The sequence below is a fragment of the Anopheles coluzzii genome, chromosome X (genome assembly GCF_943734685.1).
Source record: "Anopheles coluzzii chromosome X, AcolN3, whole genome shotgun sequence".
NCBI classification, from domain to species: Eukaryota; Metazoa; Arthropoda; class Insecta; order Diptera; family Culicidae; genus Anopheles; species Anopheles coluzzii.
This window is the reverse complement of record NC_064669.1, coordinates 10,017,691-10,045,504: the sequence shown is the minus strand read 5'-3', so window position 1 is coordinate 10,045,504 and position 27,814 is coordinate 10,017,691. Positions and strand designations below refer to the sequence as shown.

The following is a 27,814-nucleotide window of genomic DNA, read 5'->3' as shown; positions in this document are numbered from 1 at the left end:
AAAAAAGATCGATCGTCTCTTGCTTTCACACAACTGGGTGGTCGACTCGCTACTCGACCCGGCCTACCCGCACGATCCTTCTCTCCCGCACACAACACGTCTAAACAGTACACGGGTTTCCTTGCCCCCCCCTTGCGATGCGTTTTTTTACTTTTACTCTCTCTTTCTCTCTCTCTCTCTCTCTCTCTCTCTCTCGCTCTATTTTGTTTGTTTTAATGTTTTGTATCCTTTGGATGAGCTTCCGTTACGTTTTTTTTTAATGTTCTATGCTCCCGCATTAAAGATGCAGGCGGGGGCGGCTGCCCGCCAGGACAAAGTGTTGTGGACACGTGGAAACGGCCCCACCCCCCCCGCCCTGAAGTTGGTGGAACGTGACAATGGGGAAGAATGAATGAAGTAAACCGGGACACCGGCTTTTTGTTTTCTCTCTCTCTTTCTCTTTCTCTCTCACACTCTCTCTCTCTCTCTCTCTCACAATCTGCACTGTTTCTATTTACACACTTACATTCGAGTGGTTGAAGGGGGAGGGGGGGGGGGGTGGTTGGAAGGGGAGCAAAAACAAAAACAAAACTAAAAGTAACACAATTTACATTTCCAATTGTTCTTGCGCTCGTGCTTTTTTTTGTTTACACCACATAACCTTAATCAGCCCCACACACACACACACACACACACACACAGCTAACTAACTAAATTTCGATTGTTTTGTGTATATGTGTGTGTGTTTTGTATTCGCACTACTACTAATACTACTACTTACGCACACAAACAAGGGAACGACCGCGAACGGTTTGCTCCGTGTGCTCCTGTGCCCGTGTGAGCCTTGCCTAAACTGTCCTATGTTGCTCACTCTCTCTCTCTCTCTCTCTCTCTCTCTCTATCGCTTCCTCGCACACATACCCGCACCGTAACTCCCCCTGTATTTTTTTGCATACAGCTTCCTTACCATATACATAACACACATCAATATATACACCCATACATACATACATACACACGCAGCTTCGAACGATCGTGTGATCTTCCACAGCAAAAAAAACAAACAAATCTTTCTAATAATAGTAATAATAATATGAATAATAATAATAATGCCAATAGGAGGAAAACACCGCAGGTCCTCCTTCCCTTACATCGTGTGTCTCGTAACTGGATGTTGTGTTTCCCGCAATTTCCCACGCAAGTCGGTCGCTGCGAAGGGCGAGAGAGCGCGCGCACACACCGAACAGGTTCGAATTCGCAAGGTACTACATACACACACTTTACACGATCAAGTTGTAACGGTGCATACCTTCCGCTTCAGGAACGCAATGCGGTAATTATGCCTGACAACGCAACGCAAAAGTATCTTTACACGCTTAAACCTAAATCTCCACGAAACCCCCATCATGTGTTCGGGAAAGGGGGGGGGGGGCGACTCGACGGGAATGGGATGGAGAGAGATAAAGAGAGAGAGAGAGAGAGAGAGAGAGAGAGAGAGAGAGAAAAAACAGTAAAAAATCCCAACACACGGACGGCGTTTACGGAAAATGCTTCCGCCATTCTACCAACAGTGAGCAACGTCCTCGGGCAAACGGATTTCGGAATTCGGGCTTCCGGTGTTGCAACACGCAGCAAAAGGGCTGATGCGCCTGATCAGATCAGACAAGGAATCGTACAGAAAGAGGGGGGGAAAAAGGACTAGAGCAGCTTGGAGTCAAATCTAGTACTGGGAGCCAAATGGTATGTGACTAGTGAACAAAATACATATTAAAACAACGGATAGCAAAATAAATTGAATTTAAAAAGAAAAGCAGTGTGTGTGTGTGTGTGTGTGTGTGTGTGTGTGTGTGTGTGTGTGTGTGTGTGTGTGTGTGTGTGTGTGTGTGTGTGTGTGTGTGTGTGTGTGTGTGTGTGTGTGTGTCCATATGTGTGTGAGTGTGTGTGATAGATTGGAGCTTTTGCCCTAAACCCTGAAGTGACGGAATTCGTTGTGTGTCGCCGCTGACGGGAGGGAAAACGATCGCTGACGTCCTAACTACTACATAACAACAACTTTCTCCAGCTGGCTCTTTTCCTGATGCGCACTATCTCTCTCTCTCTTTCTCTCTGTCTTAGCCTTATCCCTGTCTCCATACAAGTACAACTAATCAAAGCGGGTGCTGTATGTACGCGTACGCCGCCACATGTGCAACCAGCCAGGTGTAAAAGTATTACACCAATACATGTTTATAGCAAAAAAGAAACTGCTCCCCCACCACCACCACCACTTCAGGGATGTAACAACGTTCTCACGGGACGGGGGTGTGGGGATTGGCCGGGATGGATACAAGAAGAAGGGTTTTGAGTAAGTGGTTCCCCTCTCACTGGTTTTTTTTTCTTTTGTTGTTGTTGCTTTTGTTGCGCTTCCTCCACATCTGTGTGATGTTGCCGTGTTAAGTGCCGCTCGCCTACACTGAAATCTCGTAGTTCATGTCATACACGCTGGCACGCTGGTCGGGCGGTGAGGTGTTGGTGGCGTTGGCGGCGGCGGCGGCGGCGGCGGCTGCAGCGACGCTGGCGGTCGGCCCATTCGCGCTGGCACCGTTCGCGTTGGCCGGCCCGGCCGGTGCGCCGCCCAGCTCCATCGAGTCGGTCATTTCGAGCGCCCGCACGAACGACATCGGCCGCGTCGGGGTGGCTTTCCGCTTGATCGACGGGGACGGTGCCTGGGGACCGGCGCCGCCGGCCGCACCGGGCCCGTTCAGCTGCTGCTGGCCAAGCGGCTGTTGCTGCTGCTGCTGCTGCTGCATCGGTGGCTGGGGCGGGAAGACGGGCACGCCGCCCCGGAGCGCCGGATGGTAGGCGCCGAGGCCGCCGGAGCCGCCCCCGAGCCCGCCGGCGGCGTTCGCTAGGCTGCTTTGCTGCTGGAGCTGGTACCGGGCGGCACTGACCGTGCCGAACGGGGCCATGGACTGGGGCAGGGGCTGCTGCTGCTGGTGCGGTGCCGTCGGGCTGGGCGTGTTCTGGTAGACCGAGGGCAGCGGCTGTTGCTGCTGCTGCTGCTGCTGCTGCTGCTGGGGCCCGCCGTTCGGCTGATTGAAGCCGGGCGACGTATCCTTCCAGAGGTAGACGCCCCGCTGCGGGCTGCCGGCCAGCTCGCGGATGTTATCCGACGTTTGGTTGTTGCGGGCGTACGACAGCTCCGCCCCCTGCCGGACGAGCTCGCCCTCGGACAGGTACCGGCGCTGCGGGCTGCCGTGATGGTACACGACCGACGGTCCGGCATTGCTGCCCCTGAGCGCCTGCTGCTGCTGCTGCAGCTGCTGCTGGGACGGTTGGCCTCCCGGGCCGGCTAGTCCGCCATTATGGTGCACTGCCATCGGGTACTGCTGCTGCTGCTGCTGATGGTATGGATGCTGGGGGGGAAGACCTGTTGTCTGGTGCAGTGCCATCGACTGTGGTGGAAGTTGCTGCTGCTGCTGCTGCTGCTGCTGGGGCTGGAGCGGAAAGTCGTAGTAGTTGCCGGTCATGGTGCCGCTCCCACCGAGCTGTTGCTGCTGCTGCTGCTGCTGGCCAACGCTGATAAAGTCGGGCCTTCTCGGTTGCGTCGGTGTGCCCGGGTTCGATCTAGCGGAGGGGTTTATCGAAGAGAAGAGAACAGAAATCAACCCGTTAGTCTAAATCGCGTTACTACACCGTGCATCGAGCGAGCAGCGTAGATCGAGCGAGCTTACTAATAGCTACTAAGTACTACGCGGCTGGCAGCTCTACTGAGAGCGAACTTCAGCAATCGAGTAAGAGAGAGAGAGAGAGAGAGAGCGATAGGGTGTGAGCTGGAGAGAAAGAGAGAGAAAGAGATCGCGATAGGTCGCGATAACGGAGACGATGGCTCTTTTCTTTACTCTTTCTCTCTCATTTACCTCTTATCACTTTCATTCTCTCCTCTCACTCCACCACTCTCACTTGTTCTAACGCGATAAAACGGAACACTGGAAACAAAATACGAACGTGTATGTAACGAGCAAACGAGCAGAACGGACTACCGAGACAATGTAAGGGGGCAAAAAATCGGGCAACAAATAAGATACAATTGAAGAAACACAAAACGTCTCCTCCGGGATTGGCCGCACAGACCATCGCGACGCAAACAGCGCGACGCAACACACACACACAGACACACATGAGCTTCCGCGACTACCAAACTCCGCTGCCTCACACAGTTTACTACCACTACACGGACGCACGCAACCACCAGCCACGGACCAGTTCCGAAATCGCCAATGCCAACGCCCCACCTGACAAGCAACTAAACAGCCATAATAAGGTCCTTTTGCAGGGGGTGTGTACGCTTCATGTTGACAGCGCGCGATCTGACAGTTGATTTGCCACAGCACTCGCCTGCCTGCGGAAACTGGATGAAACAGGAAAAGCCATACAGGCGCGCGCCATTTTGGCAAATGACAAAAACGGTTAAAACCCATAAAAAGAAAAAAAAAAAGAGGAAAAGTAATGTGTCAATGGCAGTTTTGTACAGTATGGCGGATATGGGTTTGGAAGATTTCAACAAACGAAAATGAAACAGTAACAAAATGAAACTACAAAACAAATAAACAGGGTGGGTAGAGCACAGCATGGTAGCAAAACAAATTGAACGGTACACGGTAAAGAGCAAGAGAGAGACAGAGAAAGAGAGATGTTTATAAAAGAAGAGGAGGGAAAGAAAAAAAACAACAAATACACGTGAAAAACAAATTGAAACAGATTGAATAAGTAATACGAATAGAGCAAAGGTACACAACAGCAGAAGAAAAGTAACTGTGCAGCAGAAAGAGAAACAAAACGATTAACGAATTGTCAGACGGGAGATAGGGGGGGTTCTGCGTGTTTGTGTGTTTTTTTGAGTGTTTTTGTGTGTTTTTGTGTGTTTTTGTGTGTTTTTGTGTGTTTTTGTGTGTTTTTATGTGTTTTTGTGTGTTTTTGTGTGGTTTTGTGTGTTTTTGTGTGTTTTTGTGTGTTTTTGTGTGTTTTTGTGTGTTTTTGTGTGTTTTTGTTTGTTTTTGTTTGTTTTTGTGTGTTTTTGTGTGTTTTTGTGTGTTTTTGTGTGTTTTTGTGTGTTTTTGTGTGTTTTTGTGTGTTTTTGTGTGTTTTTGTGTGTTTTTGTGTGTTTTTGTGTGTTTTTGTGTGTTTTTGTGTTTCATTTGGGCATAACGTATTATCAGGTGGTAGGGAAAACAAACAGCAAAACTAACGAGGCAAATATCAATACGCCCTTCTTCTTTGTCTTCTTCTTTTGCTTCAACTCCTTCCTCTTCTGCTTCTGCGTCTACTTCTACCAATTTGCAATAACAAAACTGCACTTCTACGCCTAATACGAGCGAACGTAGAAGAATGCCAAACGAAACACAAATACGAGCCTAACGCGTACACGAACACACGTAACGCAGTAACGTAGTAACGCAAAACCGGTAACGGTAACAAACACACTGCTTTTACCCACGTGATGTCGCCGTGTGAAGAAAGAGCGCAAGGGGTCAGGGGATGGGGATGGAGTTATGTGACGAGGCAGGAAGAAGAGCAGAACGGTTCGGCTTTTTTTCATGCTCTTCCAGTCTTCTTCTTCTTCTTCTGTTGGCAGTGTCCGCACGTCTATGTCTGCTGTTTTCGGTTTCAATTCGAAGAATGTACAACTGTCGTTGGATGGGATAAGTGGACGCGCGGAAGTAACGCTTCCAGTGATCCGGTGCGCGTGGTTTACACTAAGGCGCCATCTTGTTTTTTTGTTTTCGATGAGTTCCACACATTGGAACCAGATTGGAGGGGAGGAGGAGTTTGTTGGGCCGGATGCGATACGGAAGGCTGCTAAACGGGCGCTGCTTCGAGTTTCCGTTGTTAGTTAGCTTCTGTGTTTTTTTTGTTACTCCTGTGAATATGTGTGTGTGTGTGTGTTTATATTCCCTTTTGCGGCCACGCGCGTTATTCGTGGTGTGCCGCAACCGCTGGAAAGCAGGTAGATGTGTATAATTTCGAAAGTTTTGCGTGTTTCACTTGCTTTGGCTTTGTTTTCGGAGCGCCGAGCCGCCATCTTTACGTCCACCTGTGGAGCAGGATTAGTGGAGCAGCAATAAACAGCGAGCAGTTGGATTCAGTGTAATGAGTGGGGTGTGTGCGTGTGTTTTTCGAGTTGGTGGGGACGAGATTAATGGTTAAATGATACGAGTGTTCCCGGTAGCATATCAAATTTGCGCCCGCTGGCAGACGTTTGATAGGACATCCAGGACATTGGAGGAGAGATCCGTCCCGCGGGCCCTGCGCGATTCCCGATACAGCTGCACATCTTTGAAAACCTTCGCTGCTCAAAAATAAGCTCCTTCATGACCTTAGATGGTTGTGTCAAAAGTGTACGTGTAGTCTATATATATATGGTTGGATGTATGGGCACTTACCTTCGCACGGGACTGGACATGGCTAGGGGTGTGGCGACACCGAGCGCCTTGATGCGTTGCTGCATGGTCGGAGTAGCCGACGATGGAGGACCTCCTCCACGTGGCTGCTGTTGCTGCTGCTGCTGCTGGGACTGTATCGTAATCATCGGCGGTGGACCGCCGGGTCCACCGGGATGGTCGGGCGACAGTCCTTCGGGCGTGAAGCTGCGCGACGGATCGAGCCCGCGCTGCCGCGGATGCGGACTATGCCGCGGATGGTACATGCGCATATGCTGCTGCTGCTGCTGCTGCTGCTGGCGCGGCGAGTCGCCCCCGCTACCCACCTGGGACACCATGCCGCCGGGACCGTCGAGCGGTGGCAGGAAGAAGTTGCTCTTGGAGCCGTGGCGCTGCAGCGGCGGCGTCGGTTCGCAGTCCCGGCTCTGGGAGGCCTGCGGTTCCATGTCGATGTCGGAGCACTCGCGACCCGGTGACAGCTGTGTTGTTGGAGCGGGGAGAGGTTTTTTTTTATGATGCAGGAGCGCGTCGTGGGATTGTGGTGCGATCGGTTTGGGAGGAAACAGATAGTGCCGCAGCAAAGAAATCACGGATTGAGGAAACAAAAATCGAGCCAGGGAACAGGGACGGACGTATGGGTATAGGAAGTTCAGGAACAGATAGGGTATAAAAGAGAGAAGAGGGCGTAAGAGAGAAAAAGAACATATTTTTACGCGCTATCCTTAGATTTTTTCTTTTATCATAGCATTCCATATGCTAAGAGAGTGCTGCATGGCGTAAGTACATGAATGGTGCGTTTCGTACAACCATTCGTAACGCCAGATGAATATGTAGCACAGATCGTAGCGTTACGGTGGCGTTACGTGTAACGCCTGTGGATCGCAAAACCCAAGCAGCATGTTTTGTTTACAAACGCAAACATGGACCAGTAGTCCCTCCTATAGAACAATTATCATTGATCCAGTGCGGTCTACACTGTTTGGACGTTTCTTGGGCGACACCTCGGGAACTAAAAGTTGGAATGCAAATTCCACATTTCTAAAGTATTCCCATAATTTTTGTTACTATTTATAATGGTGTAGCAAAAACATATACTGCTTGGGAATTGCAACAACGGCAGGAAACGCTTTGTAACGCAAAGATCGGTGGTACACCAACACGCTACTAATCACACTAAGAACAGAGCACTCTTAAGTTGTACAACGAGCTAGAGAGAGAGATGTAACACATACACAAACCAAGCACACGCAATCACATACTCGCACATACACATACACATACATACATCCATACACACGCTCGGGGACAACTGTCAGTCAGAAACGTTGCAAACAGAGAAGAGCATCAGACGTGCAGCGAAATCAGCGAGACGGCACGTACACAAAATAAGCTGCTTAAGCTAGAGTGATGACGTAACATAAAGGGGATGGGGGGGGGGGGGGGGGGCGAATGGAAACACCACACTACCATGTGCACAGAAAAAAGCAACTACACAGCGAGAAAGGGGACGTTCAGGATTTGCGTTCACACGCAAGCGTCAGTTTTTTTAAGTGGAGAGGTAAGCGAAAAAGCAAGATGGAGGACACTACACAGGAGTAAACCGAACACACACACATCTGGACACTTCAAACTGGTTGCTATCCTCCCAAACCGCTTACACCCACGTAGCAGAACGGGCTGACTAATGACTGACAGATATGAGAAATGAAATGGGTTGAGGGGGGGGGGGGGGGGGCACTGGGGCAGACGTTTACTAAGGCGAGGCCACCAACACACTAGCGCACAAATTTGAACACATTGATTAACGAACAGCTGATTTGCTACACGACTCTACACGCTGCCTTCAAATTAATTTCGAAGATTTGTTTGTTTCCTAGAAGGCTTGATTTTTTTTACAATTTTTATGTGTTTTGTAGTGCTGGTTCCATTAGGATTCATTCATATGAATCTTCAGGGAAGGGTTATTCGAATCTCGAATCAAATCTCGAATAGGGTAAATGTACCAATAGTGGTGCAATTTGTAGTGTTTTAATGGATTGCAAGTGTCAGGAAGGACAATTTCTGAATATTTTAACACATAACAGTTGGAATGTGTATTATCTTCGCAATCACAATGTTCAGTTACCATGAAACACATCACCTTTTCGAATAAATATATCTTTTTGTGACTGCTTCATTGTACCTATAATGGTGGTATGGTTCCTATAGTCGTCGTAATGTGTCCCTATGGTGGTGGTGAACAAAGATGCCTCAAAACAGTGTATAATATCAATATAACTTAGTTTTGAAGCTGTTTTCGTATGAATAGCAAGGATTACTGCCATTAGATTGATTTCTTTCATAATTTGATCGCAAAAATTGTATGAATTTGGATGCTGAAAATATTGACTAAAGTGATTGAGTGATTTAAAGTCGATTTTTCACTCAGCCAGATAAGCAAATTTTGGCCTTTTTTTGGTAAATTACTTACATAAAACTTACATAAACAAGCCTGTTTGGTGTACCTATATTGGCACTATCGTAAAAAAACACTTAAAAATACGTCAATATGGTCAAAAGGCAAGGCATTTGAATAAAGCAATATCATTTAATAACAATTATGTTTAAAAAAAACGAATAATTGCGTTGTTATGTGGTCATTTAGAACGTTAACAAAAATATTAGTACCGTTATGAAATCCTAAAGATTTTGGAAAAATGTTGATACCTTTCACAAAATAATGGTTTTTTCGGTCACTAAGAAACGGAATGGCTCCATTTGACGCTTAACTCCTTTGTAAAATGCTAGAGAACATTTCACACTATCACAAATAACTTAACTACTGTTGAGTTGTATGTATGAGACGCATTTTAATGCAATACCACCACTGTTATAGGCACTGTACCACCACCACTATAGGTACGTTTACCCTATTCGTGAATCTATAAATAATCATAAATCTCTGAAGATTCTTGAATCTCCAAGATTCATGTATCCATTAAGATTCATGAGTCTTCAGAGATTCATGAATTTTTAAAGATGTTTGATTTTAAAAATATTGAATTTGCTCGATCCCATAAAATAGTGCAGTGGTTAACTCGCACGGAAATAACAACATACCCGTCATGGGTTCAAGCCTTCCGTGTTCCGTCTTCCCGTAGCAAATAAAACTATCCTGTGTTGTACATGCCAAGAAGCCTCGAGACCACATATAGGCTAGCATGATCGCATAGATTGTTACGCCAAGAAGAAGAATAACAAGAAGCTCAAGCTCTATGAATCATTGGAGATGTATGAATCCCTACAGATTTGTAAATCTTTCGAGATATATGAATCTATTAAGATTCATGAATCTCATAAGATGAATCTTTGAAATTAATAAATCTCATATGATGAATCTTTTAGATTCATGAATCGTTTCTACCTAGATTCAGATTTATAAAATGATTCCAAAGATTCATTATGAATTCTGAAGCTGAATCAGATTTACCCAACAATAGTGTTTTGTACAGTTAAAAACGCTTCATAAAGTTGATGAACGTTTGCATCGATGCGAATTGGCTGCCATGATTCCAATGTATTGCTGTTCGATGTGAAGCCCAATGGTCCCCACTGCCGTTGAAACACCGCGATCAGGCTTGTAAGAGAATCATTTCCAAGTGTGATGTAGTAGTAATTTATACGATGCTACGACAATTCATGATTCACGCACAAATTCTTATAATTTTCAAACAAAAATACTCAAATGATGCCGAGATTGTATTTTGTAACTATAAATCCATGACAGATCCATGTAACTATAAATCCATGACAACAAGGACTCTTTGGCGTGAAATACTGTTCATGTTTCTTTTGTGACGACTCACTCAAATTAGAGGATTGAATCATAAAGCCATTCTACGCGGTTTGTGACTCAATGAGGCTAAGGTACAGGTTTTCACACAAAAAGTGTCGACTTACTGCGATGCACTGGGAATCATTTTTAACCCACGAAGCCGCTTGTAATGTAATGCAATACAGTGCATAATCACTCGCTTTGAATCTTTACAATGATTCAAAAGATTTCAAAAGATTCGCAAACAACAATTGGTTGTGATTCATCTAAAAAAAACGCAATAAACTTCCCAAATTCTTGAATGCATTGTTCCCCACTCTCTGTAACACTTAGCAAAGGCAAGCAAAGCCCATTGCTCGACGTAGCGGCAGCACTAATTACTAAACTGATACACACAAACAGAGCTTGCTTGCAAACATAAACACCCACAGGACGGCATCACAGTGTGGCATCGGAGTGGGAGTAGTGAACAGGAGGAACACAATGTACTAAGATTATTAGTGGGAATGGGAATGGCGAACAAAGGAGAGGTGGGCGGAGCGAGACACAGAGACGGCACACAGAGTCTCACTTACCTTCGCCGGTCTCGAGCACGGACGAACACAGCTGTATCGTTCCCCTACTTCCCCTACACCCTCCTCTCCCCCCTTCTCTCATCTTAACCAAAGAGCTTATTTCTTAGTTCCGCGCCTTCCCTCTAATTATCTGTCCTTTCGATGGGCTCCCTTTCCAATTTTCGGAATCTGTCAAACAGCATTTCTCAACATTTTGCAGCGAAAAGAGTTTATTATAGCAGGAGGTGGAAGCGGGTTGGAGCATTGTTGTAAGCATGTAGGAGTAGAGCACTAAAGCGCTTGGTAGTGTGGATGCAGATGGATGGGATGAGATGATGAATGAAGTTAAAACCAGGAAGCACCACCACAGTGGCTTGGTTAGCAAGGGGGAGGGGCGGCGGGAAGGAGCTCCCTTATATTTTAGTGAAAATGGTACAAACAAATCCGAGAGCAAGTAACAAGATAAAAAAAGGACGAGCTTAGAAAGGCAAAACTGGCAAGCAAAAGCTTGAAGCAGAGAGATCGGTAGCTACAGTAACGCAAACCCGTTACTGCACGGACCGTTACCGAAAGCGTTACGAGCGCAAAGCAAAGCGTGGAATCCCACAGGAATGGCTGTCAACCAAACAGCTAACAACAAAAACAACAACAACCACAACAACAGCTAAAAAGCCCACTCTTAAGCTTCTTTGTGCCTATTTACACGCGCGCCTATTGCGAAAGGGAAAGCCGAGAAGCAGCGGTAGTAAGGCGAGCGAGCAGTGAGAAGGAGCACAATCCCCCCACAGTTGATGTTTACCTCATCCGCACTGGTGCCCTGCGTGAGTGCCTTTAGCGAGACGGAATGGGATGATACGAGATGCACGTAATCCGCCGCAGACTGACCCCCATCGTCGTGTCGTGTTGCGTGCGTGCGTGTCATGAAGGATGCGTGAGGGTGTGAATGGGTGCGAGATGCCGTGAGCGATGTTTAGGGGGCGAGGGGAGAGGTGAAAAAAGAGAAACACACGTGAGATAAGGGTGCGCGCAACTGGTTAGTGGTGTTAGTACGGCAAGCGAACTCCCCGTGGGCGTTATTTTAGGCGAATGAACGAATGTCCAGTTAGGCGGATGATGGGTTTTAGAAATGGGACCAGTGACACCTATCGCCAAAACAGTCGATACCAATTATCCACTGGTTTGGTTATATCAACCAACAACTGTGTCAATTATAATTGGGCAACGCGTACGCATTTCACTCATGTGCTGCAAAATGTCATGAGAATCACGTGATAATCACAATCGAAAACAATGAGCATATACGTGGTAGCTTGATGCTCATTGCTGATACTCAATGAAAGTGCGTCATCATATGCCGAACGTGCGATATGCGAAACTCTGACTGACAAGCTGAGCTTGATGCCCTCGCAAGCATAATGATGACTTTGTTTGAATATGAAACAATGCCACTATTTCAGTCACCAACACACATGACTGAAACGAAATTCAAATCAAATCACGAAAACAACTGTGATGATCAGAGATGAGAGTCGATGGACCAATACATGTCGATGGTGACATTTTGTTTAGCACCCAAGTCTTGGTCACTAATTTGGTCACGACATTCTTGGGATATACTGGGCGTGTGGTCCAAAGCAACAAAATGAGTATGCTTTCTCGGTCTGATGGTCTGTCGGGATAACATGAGCGAGAAATCCCCTCATACCTTTTACGCAGACATGTTTAACGAACACAACTATTCGGATTAGTTCGGTAAAGGTCGGGTGGGCGCCAGAACATAAAGGCGCAGACTTTTTTTTCAGATTTTGTATGACTTCGGCTGTTTTGGACCGTGTAGGCGCTGACAATAAGTCTCGATAGTCTTTTATTGGCCGACATGTCCACGTAGCGCCATACGTGCGAAATATCTTAATACTTTGTTTTCCTTCCATTAAACATTCCATTATTGGGGCCCTTTCCGTTTTAAGTTCATAAGCTGAAATTTCAGCCTGTCAGTTGTTTGCATTGTATAGCAGTTTTCGAGCAGCTATCGAAGTGGGTATAATTTACAGGTGGGCTTATCCCAAGGTGTATGAATTTAGAACGCTGATTTTTATCGCTTCTGCTTCTGAATGAAGGTTTTAAGAGTGTTTGCAGTATTCTGCAAGCCTCCAGAAAGCTTGTTTGAACAAAAGTTTTTACCCATCCTGTCAAAAAGTGATATTCAAATTTGGTTGTAAAAAAACATGCTATGAGACCACCTGGACTACATACACTTTGATTGTAGATTCCATCACCAGATCTCAATGCACCTTGGGATAGATGTAAACACCACCTTGTTTTGCCATTTTTCGAGCAGGTACTCGAATCTAATTCTAGCTTTGAGGCTAGAATAATCTAGACTGAAAATTGCAGGCTAGTTTTGATGTGTGGTTTTGTACGGAGTGTTTACATGATTTCAGCCTCCAACTGTCAAACTCCATACAAAAAGCTGACTAGAATCGTGACGGGCCTCATTATTAATATAACTCAAAACCACAGCCTGTGGCGATACCTATCCGCCATCGTTGTTTATTAAATTGGTTGATATATGTATCAACCAGTGGTTAACTACGTTTGCGATAGGTGTCACTATTCGGTTAAAAGGCAAAATGGTAGGGGGGGGAGTGTGACCACAGAGAGACAGAAGAGTCCCCATTACCAAAAGGCAAAGTCACTGTGAGCGAAGAGAGCTGGGATTGGGATCTGATTCTAAACAACCCTAAAAAGGTTAACCCGAATGTGTCAACGAGCGAAATCACAAAACCAAATACCGTACATCGGGCTGATGGGTGCAAGAGGGCACAAAATTGTTGAGTTAAACAAGGCAAACGGGTTAGAGCAATGGGGATGACGGTTAGGTAAAACGGCAACACCCAAAGGGGTGCGGAAAATAAATGTCAGCAGGTAGAAAGATATAGAGAACGAGGCAGAGAGAAGAAAGAAATGGCACAGGAGGTTCGTGAGGGGTTTAGGAAAGGGTGAAGAAAGTTGACAACAACCAAAGAAACTAAACTTAAACACTATATTTAAAAAAAAAATGAAAAAAAAAACAAAACTACCAACTGTGTGACGAATGCCGCGCGTGACAGCACAATTTAGTCATTCGCCGCGCGCAAGGCCGTGTGTTTGGTCGGTGTCGGTGTTTGGATAAGGACTTTATATTTCGCTTTTCTGTACGCTCTAATCTGCACTTGTATTTTTTGTTTCTTCCTTTTTTTACAACTTAATCTAGGTCGCGCGTTGCGCGATTAAGATCGTGCCGTCGTGATCTTGCTAGCCCGTCTACACTCATGTGCCCGTTTTTTTTTTTGGTGCGACCGGCGGGTGATTCACTGATTCACTGAGCGAAAAAGGAATGTGTGGTGGAATGTGTCTCCGGACTGTTCGTTTCGTTTCGTTCTTTCTTAGTGGTGTCAATTCTGATTCTTTAGCCGAATCGATTCTAGACAGCACAGATCGGAACTAGCCGGAATCGATGCTGACCTAAACTTCTTTTGTTTTACCATCACTAGTTATTTCGCTCACAATTAGTTCCTAGGCACCGCTAACAGTGTGTCGCTATTACTATTTGACTTGCCATCTTCCCGAGCTGGGCTGCGCTGCGTTCGTGATCGATTCCCTGAGAGATCGCACTGGCGATGGGCCAGCAGCAGAGCACCTAATTAAGCTACACTATGCTAGCAGCAGCGCAAACCAAAAAAACAAACAAACAAACATCCTTCTGCTTGCTTCCCTGCGCCTTTACTAAACCCTTTGCGAAAACTATTCGTAACAAAACAGGCTAAAAACAATTGAATAATAATCGTTCCTGCTAGCGTTCCCTGTTCCTAGAGATGCCCTTTCACGCGCCTTAGACTAATAGTTATGCAAAGCCGCCTTTTTTACACGCTGTGTGGACGCTGACCGAGAAGCACGTGATGTAAAGTGTGGAGCTGCATGCTCGCCGCAACAACAACAGCGGTCCGAACACGTGGTAACAATTTAGTTTAGAGTTAAAAATTGCTACAACAACAGCAACAGCAAAAATTTAAATACAAAACCCTCCCGCACTGTACGGACGGTTTGTGTGGCGTTGTGAGTAGTTCGTTGGAATGGGGGGGTTGGAGTGGAGGTTGGATGTGAAGCTTTTTTACATTCTTTCTCGCCTCCTCCCTCTCTCTCTCTCTCTTCGTTCTCTTTAGGCTCGATACACTATAGTTCGGTCAACTGATGTTGTGCAAAGTGCGATGGACGGCGTTCGAAACAACAGTGGGGAAAACGGGAGCCAAATGTGTAGCCATTTTGAAGATGGTACCAACAAAACAAAAACAAACAAAAACAGGGAAACCGGATGGCGGAGCGGATAACACACGGGGAAAGGATGCGGAGGGAGGAAAAACAAAAGAAAGAAAATGAAAATAAACGAAAACGAAACGAAACGAAACACAAAAATAAACGGCACGCGAGCATACCAGGAGGGGGGTAGGGGGTGGTGCGGGAAAGGAAGGAGGAGGGGAGAGAAAAGGAATTGGAAAGAGAAAAAAATATAAGTTTATATACAAAATGAGGAAAAACACACACGAAACAAAACAAAAACTAAAATAAATGTTAACACAGCAGTGAAAGTATAGTGGAAGAATTGTGACAAGGGTTTATAAAAAAAAAATACACACACACACAAACCACCTCGAGAGGAAAGAAGCGGAGGCGATACGAGGTAGGGGAAGGCGAGAATCCTGCATCAGGAGTTGGTATCGGGCAGGAAGAAAATGGGGTTAATGGGGCAGACTTTTCCAAAGCAAAACCAAAAAAAAACAACATTCTTTCTCTCTTTATCTCTCTCTCTCTTTCGCTCTCGATAGTGGACACACGATGGTTCAAGCGTTATGTAGTAGTGCGTGAATAAGGTGCACCGAGGAGGATACATATAGCTGACCAATTTACATCCGAAGCTAAGGGAGTTGATTTTTTAAAAAATCCGTTAAAAGGGAAAGCCACACCATAAACCAGCGAAAGGAAAACAGGCCACACCAGACAGTACCTCACGCCCCCGATAGAAGACCGAAACCGAACCCTCACCGGACAGGGAAGTGTTTAATAAAAATAGAGTACAGGCGTGAAAAGTGCACAACAAAGGCGGACAGAAAACGGTAAAAGTAAGGCTCAGTGCTCTACGTTACGCTAGCGTTACGCGCTGCTCAGACCCAAGCAGCAATTTTGTTGAACACCTTTTTTTAATTGCCCTGGATGAGCAAGATAGATAATCATGTCTTAATATTTATTATTTTTACATGATAATGAGAAAAGCAACAAATTTTAACAAAAAAAAAAGTTCAGTAATCGTTAATAAAGATTAGACTCTTTGAGTTTAAAAAAAAGCTAAAGTATTATCATTATCTTATTATTTTTTAAATCAATCAAAGTTATCACAAGTTTTAAACGGGGCGGTCCCATGGTACAGTCGTCAACTTGAACGACTCAATAACATCCCCGGCATGAGTTCAAGCCTAGAATGGATCGTCCCTCCGTAGCAAGGATTGACTATCCGGCTGCGTGGTAATGAATTATAGGGTTTTCCAAATCACTCTCGAATGTAAACATTGTTATTCACCGCATGTAAACTGTTGTCATGTTGCCACATCGATCTCACATTTCATTTCTATCAAAATAATTTTAAATTTCTACAGCATGATTTTCAACACGGCTCAAGCTGGATTGAGTTCGACAGTTCTTTGTTATGTGTTGAAAATCATGTGTTGAAACTGAAATTGCATGTTGAAACAAATAAATCATTTGATAGCTGTTGAAATACATCTTGGATGCAGTGAAGAACAATGTTTGCATTCGAAACTGACTTGGAAAATCCTGTAAGTCTCGAAAGCCTGTATAGGCCAGCATGTCCGCGTATGACGTTACGCCAAATAGAAGAAGAACAAGTTTGAAAATTACTTTTATAACAATTTAATTTATAATACATAATCATAAAAATAGATGTAATAATGAAAAAAAAAATCTTTTTGCCTATCCATTGGTAAAACTATAACATTGAAAACATAATCATTGTACAAAAGTGTTTACTAATACAGCGCCTTAATTTTAGCGCCCTTAAACCTAGTTTCATTATGATTCAACATGAAAAGAAGCTTAAATTGAAAAGGTTATGAATATATTAAAATCTATTTGAAATATTTTATGTTTTATACTTATTGGAATTGTTTCTCCAATTAAAGTAGTTAAGGGTTATTAGATCTTCCGATGGCTATTTCTGATAAACCGTAGTGCAATAATAAAAAAATAATAAGCCTGCATTTAACTTGCAATTGAAAAATATAATCTCGTTGGTATCGACTAACCTTAAAACGAATAACTTACACGTTCATCACAGTTTAAAATATGTTTAATCCAAATAATGTACACCGGTCGGTCGCGTGGACGGTCGCAAAACAACAGAAAAATGTAGCTTGGGAATATTATAAGGCATGTAACGCTTCCCCCAATGTAACGTAGAGGGCTGAGCCTCACTTTTACCCAGAAACCCACCCCCGACCAAAAGGCACAAATGGCCAGCAGGATGCAGGTCGGAGCGAGAGAGTGGTGAGCGCAAAGGTCAGAGTGTCAGCTGGAGAGCTCGAGTCAGCACAACCCCATGGTAGAACTGGCAGAAGCCACCACGCAGAAAGGTGTGTTACGACGGTTGTGAAGATAGAGTCTAGATTTAGGCGCGGCAGAGGGCAGATGATAGAGCGTTCTATTCTATATCGACAGCATTGAAGAACAGTGAGTAGTAAGTGGGATAGTAAGAGGGGCCCAGAAAAGAGTGGGGCAGGGGGGAAGGTAGGCGGTTAAGAAACGAAGTATAATACTAAACAGTGGTAATAATAATAATAATAATAATAAAGGGAAAAGCCAAACATTCTACGCACCTTACTGTAATGACTGGATCCAACTGTACGTATACCGTGACCATTTCCATGATCCATATAGGTTTTTACCTGCGTGTGCCGGTTATTATCGTAGATGCCACCGCCCTGATTCAGTGCCTGCTGTTGCTGCTGCTGCTGCTGCTGCTGCTGCTGGGAGCCGGGTCCACCGGTCGGCATGTGCCGGCGGCCCGAGCCGGCAGCATCACCACCACCACCACCGGGACCACCGTCGTTGGTGATGGTGCTGATCGATTGGTTTTCCTTGTTCGAGCGGCGGGCCACATACTTTTGCGGCTTGAGCAAACTAAAAATTGGACCGATGGAAACATCAAGGGTGTGAGAAGCGTTGAAAAAAAAAGCCACACGAGCAGAAGCCTCCTAACCTCGGGTACTGTGGGCCGCACTGGGTGTAGCAGCAGTTGTTCCAGCAGCCGCGCGAGAACGGATTGTAGCCGCCCTTGAACTTGCCGGTCACCTGCTCGTTCGTGGTGCGACCGCGCGACACCAGCACCATGTGGAAGCCGGTCAGGCCGAAGATCGGTATGGCGAGCAGCGTTACGATGGCCATCAGTATCATGCTGCAAAAGGGTGGGACACCATGTACCACAATAAAATAAAATAAGATAAAAAAATAATTCGGAATCCAACTCGGCGAGCAGGGAAAGACACATACGCCACGATCGGTTCCACCTCCGTCAGCTTGTCCTTCTCCTTCTGCAGCACGTACACGAGCGACAGCGAGAAGATGCTCAGCATGTGCACCGACAGCGAGATGAGGAAGAAGAAAAAGAACCGATAGTTCCGCCGGCCGATACAGTTGTTCACCCACGGGCAGTGATGGTCAAACGTCTGCGGAGGGGAAGCGAGAGAGAGAGAGAGAGCAGATAGAGAGCAGAGAGTTAAGAAGGCAGGTGGGTTACGCGGGCGCAGGCTTTCGACCTACCTCGATGCAGTGGTTGCACACGGAGCAGTGGGAGCAGCGTGGCGGCCGGTAGAATTTACACGTGACGCACCATTTCATCCGCACGGTAATGCCATTGATTTCGGCATTCTTGTACAGCGGCGCCCGAAACTCATCCTCCCGGTCTTCGTCTGGTGGTGCTGGTGGTGCGTGCGAGGGTAAACAAAACAGGTTTAATATACCGCGAGTGCCCAAAACTAGGACGCAATCATGCGCAGCTCAAGAGGACCAACGCTAAGAAGCTAGTTTTTTGGCTGTGATCGTTTTGAAGTGATGAATTCCTGGGGAAAACACTGTTCGATACCACCTTCATGAGATGGAAATGTATATTTACACTAGGTTTTGTGCAGTACAATTAAAATTGGACCGCAAAAGTGTTTGGATGTGTGTAAATGTTTGTGGAAAAACACTTTTTCATCTAACTGCCATAAGCCACCTATGAAAATGGTGGACCAACATCGAGCTATGCATCAAGCCTTTGATAGACTTTGATATCATCGATCACATGGTTTTGATATTAGCCGGGTTTGGGGCAAGTGTGCCACCTTAAGCATTGCATGCTATAATATCCCAAAACATGCTTATCAAAAACCGTTTTAAATTTCATTACCATTTTAAATCTATTTCCTTGGTTTTAAATTTCATAACCAATTTAAATCTATTTCCTCTTAAGCAATACCTTTTTGGACCGTTATTCCTGAATAACAAAAATCTATTTCCTCACTTATAAATGAGTTTTTTAGTTTAGAAATGAGTGCAAACAAAACTATTTTGAAGCGTTTTAAACAGGGCCGAAAAGACGTTTTTTTTTTTGAGTTATGGGGCAAGACAGCCAACTGGATAAAATAAACGAATTTCTTGGATAATTTGGAAATTTTTACATGTGTGTGGCAATAGTATATGTATTCCTACATGTGTTGTGTCACCAATGAACCCTTTTTGACAACAAACTGTGCCGCAATATGGAAGTTGCTGGTCTGTTTTTTGCGGAGCGGAATCCACTCATCTGGAAAAATTGGATTTTTCAGTGACAAAAAATAGTTTATTTCAGCTAACCCACCGAAAAATTTTATTCTCGGCTTTACGGTGGTATAAATATTTTCTGGATTTTTTAGTTCCTACGTGTTTAGAGCGCTTATTTGGTGTGGTTGAAAATTTGTAATTTTCTGCTCATTTGTGACACTCAACAAATGATAAAAATCGAAAAATCTATATGAAATTCTTCACAGTATACCTAGTCATTTGAACGAAACCATCTGTATACTGAATTGGTCATTGAACTTAAGTTTTACTGGAAAAACCCCTATGGCACTCTTACCCCAAATTCCACTACAAGCCAATTATTTTTCGCTTTTAATCCCTTATAATGCAACAATGTAAGTGCAAATATGAAATCTTTCAAAAATACTGATGCCTATCTGAACTTCCTTCAATTGTAACTAAGCAAGTGAAAAGCCGTAAGTTGATCCATTTGCAACATTAATTTTAACCTTTTGTTTGTGTCTTCATTTACAACAATAATTTGAATTTATTTGCCTGTATTTTTCCCGATACCTTCCGAAAATTAATAATTGACTAGAAAACTGGCACTAAATTAAGCTCCAAACATTTTAATTTCAACAAAATGGACATCAAACAATCGAACGCGGTTGCGCAGTTGCGATTGAGATTAGAGTTGGGTAAATCTGATTCAGATTCATGAATCTGAATGAATCTTTGAAATGATTCTATGAATCTGAATCTCTGTTGCATAGAGTCATGAATCTCAAAGATTCGTGAATCTCTAAAGATTAATCAGCTTCAGCTCCAGATTCGGCGGATATTCCGATTCCGGCACTTACTATTGAAGACATTCGACGAGCGAAGCTGCTGAATTAAAACCATCCTTAGCTAGCGGCCCCGATGACATCCCGGAGATAGTAGTTACTTCTTACATTAAAGCTATCAAGCTATCACTTACTATCATTTTCAACAATTCGCTTCAATCTGGGCGTATCTGGGCAGCCCAGCACCTTGGAAAAGGAGACAGATCCTCAATTTCCAACTATAGATCTATTGATTTGCACTGTTCAGCTAGCAAATTGTTTGAGTAGTTGATTCGTAAGCACTTATTGCTAGGCACTATTCACCATTGAACACCACTACGACATGGGTTTATACCAGGTCGTTCTACAGCGATAAACTTAGTGCAGTTGCTATATTATTGTTTTGCGAAGCGAGATAAAGGGATGCAAGTGGATACAATCGATACTGATTTTAACTCTGCATTCGATTGTGTTACTATTCAAACCAGTTTCCACCTCAGATAAATTAGGTGGCTTGGTTCCTACTTGGTGCGTCGTCCCGTACGAGTTAAAATAGGAGACGGTTTTTCTGACAAATTTAACCGGACCTCAGGGCAGTATTTTACTCGTTCTAAAGCTCCAATAACGTTTGCATATTGTATTTCTGGCAAGCCTCTACCACGATCTGAGACAGTGAAGGATGTAGGCGTCTTACTTGACAATGAACTTTGTTTGGACAAACAGGTTTACACGTATTGCAATAAAACGGCTTCCGTGGAGAAACGCTGATAGCATTTCCACCGTATAAAACTCGCTGCCGAAGTGCAAGAGATCCTTTACTTTTGATGTTTCAAACTTTTAACAACTAGTCGAGTGTAATTGACATGTCCTTTGATGTTACTGAATGTTTGCGACGCTTAAAAGAGCATATCGCACTAGATCAGCAGTCTCGGCAAACTTTTGAGGCAAAGGGCCAAATTTAGTGAACGATCGAGTGCCGCAGGGCCAGGACAATGCGGTTTTTTATTATTGTTGGTGTTGAAATTATGATATTTTAAACTTTTAGAAACCTTTTAGGTATTACTGTTGTTTGTCTGTAATTATATCATCCAAGCATGGTTCAAAATTGATGATACCTACTTTGAAATCTAATTGTAATGTTTAATAGATAGCCAAAAATGTGTTCAGTCAAAAAATAACAGAAAATAATCAATATCGCTTCTTGAAGACCCCATTCTCCCATCGCCGCAAAAAAATATTGCATTACAGCTAGCCGAAAAAGGCATTTTTTCATCTAAACGATACGGGGATATTGAGCTCGAGTTCGAACATACCGAACGATCCGTCATTCCATAGTACTTTAATTACAGTTGAAAGAGTACGATGGTATGAAATGTTATTCCCAAAGATATTCAGTAATTTCTATACGAATAGTTTCTTCCCATCTTTCAACATCATTCAAAACCTTTCGCGGACCGGATCGAATGTTGCGATGGGTCGCATTGGATTTGTTTAGTTATAGGTTCCTTAGTTTGTTAAGTAATGTATGTAGGGTGTTCTACTTTGACGTTATCGTTTCGTCACGGTTTTGTCAAATTTTTTGACAATCCACCATACCGTGTAGCTTGACGTAAAGTCGTGTTCTAGTCACAATGAATAACATACAATTATTACCATCTTTCCGATTATAAACCAAGATCAATCTGTGCGATGCTTCGCAGGGTTTTCCGGGGGTTCTCATACGAGTGGGACACTTCCTTGACTCTTTCCTATGGGAAGTGAACTTCATCTGTTGGAAATTTGACTCTATGGTACTCTTTTGGGCTCCTTGGAAATTCCTATTAGATTTGTCCAACAAGGGTGTGTATAGATTCAAATTCCCAATACATAAAGTTCATTTCACGTATGAAAGAGTCAATAAAGTGTCCCACAGCTATGACAACTCCTGGAAAACCCAGGAAGACAGTAAAACCTGTTTCCCTAATTTACCCCTATATTCTAATAAAAACAAATCTCGCTCGCACACGATGTAACAGTCCGCAAAAAGCTAGCCTACAGCATGTGAGGATGGGCAATCTTCTCCTCACGATTTTTCCAATTTCTAAATGTTAGCCTCTTGACTCGGTAATGATTGCAGCCATGGTTTCCCTACCCTTCGCTTACCCTTCGGTATCACGCCCGGGTCCATAAACGTTGCCAGCGTAAAGTTGGCGATCACGAAGAAGGTGATGACGGCCTGGTAGGCCGGCACCCACGGATGCCGGTGGATGTAGAACTGGCGGCATCTGCAACAAATAAAACACACACAGCGCAATGAAAAAGCTGCACCAAGAGAATGGAAGGGGATTTTCAGGGAGGGGTCGGCCAGCGGCCAAGGATTACTCACGGGTACCAGAAAAACAGGAAGGTGGTGCTGAGCAGCAGGGTCCAGGCGAAGGTGGCAGGGATGTATCTCGTCTTCACGTCACATTTCGGCATTTTCGCAACACACTACGCGCCCGCCTGGAGCGGCTCCTTCGTCCGCTGCTCTCCCTTCGCAGCGACAATGGGTTGATTGATAAGGAGCGGCGTTTGTCGTACCTCGAACGGGGGTTGGTTTCCGTTGTTGGTTATTTTTGGCAATTGGTTCGATTGATTGTTGCGGGTCCCCGGGCAAGGAGGGACTTACTGGAACGTTCGCGTCATGCAAGCGGCGGGTGAGGGCCAGACCACCTCCTGGATTAAACGCGTGTGTGTGTCTGTGTGTTTGCAGAGTGTTGATGGTCGCCAAAACTGTTGCCTCTGGTCAAGTTAACAAAAAAAAAGAAAACAAACAGCAAAGCTGTGCTGCTGTGTGGACGCAAATCCGACCCCCCAAAAGAGGCGGACCCGTATCGAAATACTGATAGCTGAGGCAAAGTTCCGTCCCTCTCCTAGAGTATGTGTGGGCCTCTCTCTTTCTCTCTCTTTCTCTCTCTCTCTCTCTTTCACACGCGCAAATACACGGGTTTCTTGCACTTGCACGATGTGCGCCCTTACGCGCTTTTTCTATCTTTTATCACACACACACACACACATACACTCGTCCGCTGTTCTGGTCTGTCGCTGCTACTGCTGCTTCGGCACACGGTGGGAGGGATGTTTCGTCCGAATCGCCGCCTGCCGCCCGTTCCCGGGGATAATCTTGCTGCTGCTGCTGATGGATGACGGTGGATGGACGTTGCACCCCACCGTTGCTGGTCCGGTGTGGATCGGCACGACCCGACTGATTGTTATCTGCGCGTGTGTGTGTGTGTGCGAGCACCCGTAGCAGAAAGCCCATCGACGGCAGCCGAAACAGGAACCAAAAAAAAAGGCAAGGAAAAAAGAATAAAAGCAAAACATTTAAGATATTAGTGTCGTGCGGATATTGCAGCCCAACAGGCGCGACCAGTGTGCGACCGACGATTGGAATATCTTTCTCCTGTTGCATTGTGTTTTTTCGGAATGGTTAGGTGCGGGAGGGAAGGGGGGGGGGTGGTTGAAGAAGTGGTCTCTCTCGCTCTTTCTCTCTCTCTCTTACACTCGCACAATCGGAGGAAGAAAAACACACACACAAAGGGATGAAATAACGGCCCTACCCCATTCACCGTTGGACGGCCACATACACGCACACTCACACACCCAGTATCACAAACATTTTAATTGTTTTTTTTCTCGAAAAATACGCCAAGAAATTAAATATCTTTACACATTTTCCTCACACAAGGCGAGCCGAAGAGAGTGAGCCGACGAGCTGGAAAAACAGCAAATGCTCACACACGCACAGTACACCCACACACACACACAGTGACAGAGAGAGAGCGTTGGGATTCACACTGGGAAGAGCAGCTGGATACAGGCTTGCTGGCGGATGGATTTGGTTTTGTTATTTTTCACCTCTCTCGCTCTCCCTCTCTCTCTGTCCCTCTTCAACTCGCTTTGTTCTACCAAAGCTCCGTTTTCTTGGGCTGGTCCGTGTGTGCGGGCCAATGTCCACCCCGTCTGGTCGGTCTGGCGGATTTCCGCGTTGCGTGATGATTTTTCACATGCACACACACATGCACGCACTTAGGCGAGCCCTTCATGCACACAGGCCAGATGCCAGCGCTGTCCGAAGGTGGTTTTCCATGTCTCTCTCTCTCTCTCTCTCTCTCGCTGACCGTGAGCAGAAGTCGTCGGCCGGATGAGCTCCAACTTTTCCCGGCCGAAGTGTCGGGAAGCAGGGCACCCTTTGAGTTGTTCCAACTCCGGTACCAGTCCCACAAAAAAAAAACAAGGGAGAGAATGTGGAGAATCTCTATCTCATCGCAGAGCTCTTGACGGAGGTGTGCAAAAATAAAAAAAGAAAAATAAAGGAGTGCGTAACATGACAGCTCACACAGTGAGAGAATGCCGATGGACGCACACACACACGAACGCCCACACACACAGGCTTAAGGGAATGGGGAAACTAATTTCCATTACCGTTTTTTTTTTGTTCCAGTGTAAGGAAAACCCTTTTTTGCTTAAAAAAAATCACTCACACAGACACGCCTAAACGAGTAAAGGAATGATAGAGAGCCTTTGCTCACCACAAAATCAAATAGTGATGGGAAAAATCAAGGAATCGATTCCGGATAGCTCAGAAAGTTTTCTGGAATCGGATCCGGATTCGGCTGAGGAATCAGATCCGGAATCGGAACCGGAATCGCTCCGAAATCCGAATCGATTCCAGCATCGGAATCGGCTCCGGAATCGGCTCCGCGGTCGACTCCGAAATCGGAATCGCTGGAACCGGATTCGTCGGAACCGCAATCGGCTCCAGAATCAGCTCTGGAATCAGCTCCTGAATCAGAACCGGAATCAGCTCCGGAATCGGCTCCAGATTCGGCTCTGGTATCCGCTCCGGAATTTAGCTCCGGAATCGTAACCGGAATCGGAATCAGCTTCGGAATCGGAATCGATTCCCACATCGGAATTAGCTCCGGAATCGGGTCCGAAATCGGGTCCGGAATCGGCTCCAGATTCGGCATCGGTTTCGGATACGGAATTGGCTCCGGAATCAGAATCGGCTTCGAAATCGTAGTCAGTTTCGGTATCTCCATAAGAATGGGCTTATGGGGTCCAATGATACTACGTATCGTTAGCAGCAAAGAAACCAAATGTACTTGTAAACGATCCATTCTCATGGAGATTCCCGGACTGATTTCGAATCTGAAATTTCTTATCTCAAATCAAGAACTGATTCTGGAGTCAACTCTAAATATTTTTCTGGAGCAAATTACGATTCTCGATTCCGATTCCGGAGCCGATTTTGATTCTGGCATCAGCTCCGGTGTCGACTCCGAACTAGGCTTCGGAATCAACTCCGCAATCGGAATCGATTTCAGCATCGGCTCCGGAATTGATTCCGAACATAGGGTAGGTCCGATTCCGAGCTCCCACCACTAAAATCCACCCTGAGCAGCAACAACAACAACAACACCAAAACACACACACACCGACACGATGACTCATGATGCGTGCGAAGAAATGAAAGCACTGAAGTAAACGGGCAAACTCCCTCTCTCTTTCGATCTCTTTCTCTCGCTCTCGGTGTTTCTCTAAAGACAAAACCAGAAGGAAGTTCAGCTATGGTTGATTGAATTTGAAGAGAGTGGAAAATTCTTTCCAGGCAAACATTATTCTTATTTGTTGTTGTTGTTCGTTCGTTCGTTTTTCTTACCCCTGCCCCTTTGCCTCGTTTCCTGCACGACCAAGAACCAAGGGTGATTTGGAAGGAAATGAAGTTAGCTCTTCACGGTTCCCGTACCCTGGGGATGGGGTGAGTTTCTGCGAAGATGGTGTGATAATATTGGCCACTGAAGCAACAACAACAACAAGTAGCCCACCAGCACACACACACACACATACGGACACATTTATTCTCTTCACCCACACCCATCCGCAGAGGGAAGGGAAGGTGGACATAGGGTAGGGGGGGGGGGGGTTTGGAGAGCATCCGAATGGTTGGATTTTTCTTTCCCTTCTTCACAAGACGCACACACACACACCGTGACACCCATAAGGAGAGCGCACACAGCAACAAACACACACACACACACACACACACACACACACACACACACACGGCAAGGGGGTTTTCCTTTTAAAGAAGCTTGCGTATGTGTTTATGTGTGTATGTGTGTGCACGTTTGTATTGCCGCTCGGGCCATTTTTTCCATTCCTTCCTCGAACGATCGATGTGTGTTAACGTGCGTGTGTGTGTGTGTAAAGGGGGAATGTGGTGAGGTTTTTTTGTGTACTGCAATTTTTGCCTTTTCCCAGCCCGCTCCACAAAAAAGCAGCACTATCATCCGTCCAACTTCTCACAACCTCGTCACACACTTCGTCACACACGTCGTCCTCTTCTCACGACCGGGGCTTTTTTTTGCTGTGCAGCTTTTTTATGACCCTCCCGTTTTTGCACCACATACAGGTGTGCGCGAAAAACAACAACACTCACGCATTCGCCGCACGTGTGATGGCCGTGAAATTGGAGCCGTCCTGTGAGCCGTTCGGCTGCGGTGGCGGCTCACGCTCCTGGCTCCTGTACGTTTGATAGGGGGCTGAGGGGTGAAGGATGGGTTTGGCAATGACGAGAGAAAGAGAGAGAGCAAGGGAGGCGAGAAGGCAGCGCTCTAAGTGGATCGCGATGGTCCCATGGCCACACAAGCACGCACGCACGCACGAACCACTTCTGTGTGTGTGTGTTTCAACCTTTTAAATAAACTAATAATTGCACGCACCTACCCACACACACACACACACACACATACACACACAATGTTTCTTATTTTCCCTTTGCTCACCACTTCTATCTCTGGCGCACAGACACACACACACACAGACACAAACGCACAATTTAGAGTTGAAGCAAAATGGGCAGCACCGTTGCTTTCTTGGGTTGTGCTGCCCTTTTTTTTGCTTTGGAGACTCTGTCCGCCCTGGAGGTGGATTCAATTATCCCAAATCAGGCTCACCCGAGACCGCGTATGTGTGCGTGCGTGTGTTGCGTCTGTTTTCTTTTCCTGGCCGATTTGGCTGATACCTCTTCCACGCCCGGCCCAGCACAGTACCGCAACGCACCGTCGTCGTCGTCGTCACGCACGGGGCAGAAGAAGGGAAAAAAAACACGCACACACTCTGTTTCGGAGACTCCACACACTGACCACACGACAGCAGCGCGCACCAGCGAAGGAAAATTTCAATGGCCGTCTGACGGATGGGGACACCCAGTGCGTTCGCTGCCAGCAGAGACACAGTGCCGTGTGGCTGTGTGTGCGAGTGCGACAGAGCGAGAGAGCGCAGGCAGCATGCGTAAAGGGCGTGCTGGGCAGGGCGCACCAGGCATTGGTGCGA

General features: G+C 45.7%; 1 protein-coding gene across 9 annotated transcripts; it reads right to left on the bottom strand.

Annotated features, from left to right (window-relative positions):
- Positions 1 to 163: 163 nt before the first annotated feature.
- On the bottom strand, positions 164 to 27,814 carry LOC120947953 (palmitoyltransferase ZDHHC8). Of its 9 annotated transcripts, XR_007452245.1 has the most exons (11): positions 27,265 to 27,804; positions 22,821 to 23,689; positions 22,598 to 22,719; positions 18,633 to 18,790; positions 18,363 to 18,538; positions 18,073 to 18,267; positions 17,690 to 17,993; positions 11,566 to 11,646; positions 6,402 to 6,877; positions 5,456 to 6,052; positions 3,483 to 3,585 (listed from the first exon to the last, which is right to left on the bottom strand). XR_007452245.1 is itself a non-coding variant. In XM_040363840.2 (10 exons), exons 2-10 carry the CDS (start codon positions 22,910 to 22,912, stop codon positions 2,427 to 2,429), a joined length of 2,763 nt encoding a protein of 920 aa, XP_040219774.2. In that variant the 5' UTR covers positions 22,913 to 23,689; positions 27,202 to 27,814; the 3' UTR covers positions 164 to 2,426. The 9 variants fall into 9 exon arrangements, 8 of the variants coding, with proteins under 8 accessions (XP_040219774.2, XP_040219765.2, XP_040219790.2 ...); XM_040363840.2 differs by lacking the exon at positions 5,456 to 6,052 and having other exon boundaries at positions 164 to 3,585; positions 27,202 to 27,814; XM_040363831.2 differs by lacking the exon at positions 5,456 to 6,052 and having other exon boundaries at positions 164 to 3,585; positions 27,265 to 27,814.

What these genes read in the sequence shown, in the direction of transcription:
- LOC120947953 (XM_040363840.2), bottom strand. Translation starts at nt 22,912, where the DNA reads ATGCCGAAATGTGACGTGAAGACGAGATACATCCCTGCCACCTTCGCC. An exon ending in GAGGTGGAACCGATCGTGGC is followed by an intron (nt 18,268 to 18,362) that starts GTATGTGTCTTT and finishes ACCCTTTTGCAG; the next exon opens with CATGATACTGATGGCCATCG. An exon ending in GATCCAGTCATTACAGTAAG is followed by an intron (nt 11,647 to 17,689) that starts GTGCGTAGAATG and finishes GATGGGGGTCAG; the next exon opens with TCTGCGGCGGATTACGTGCA.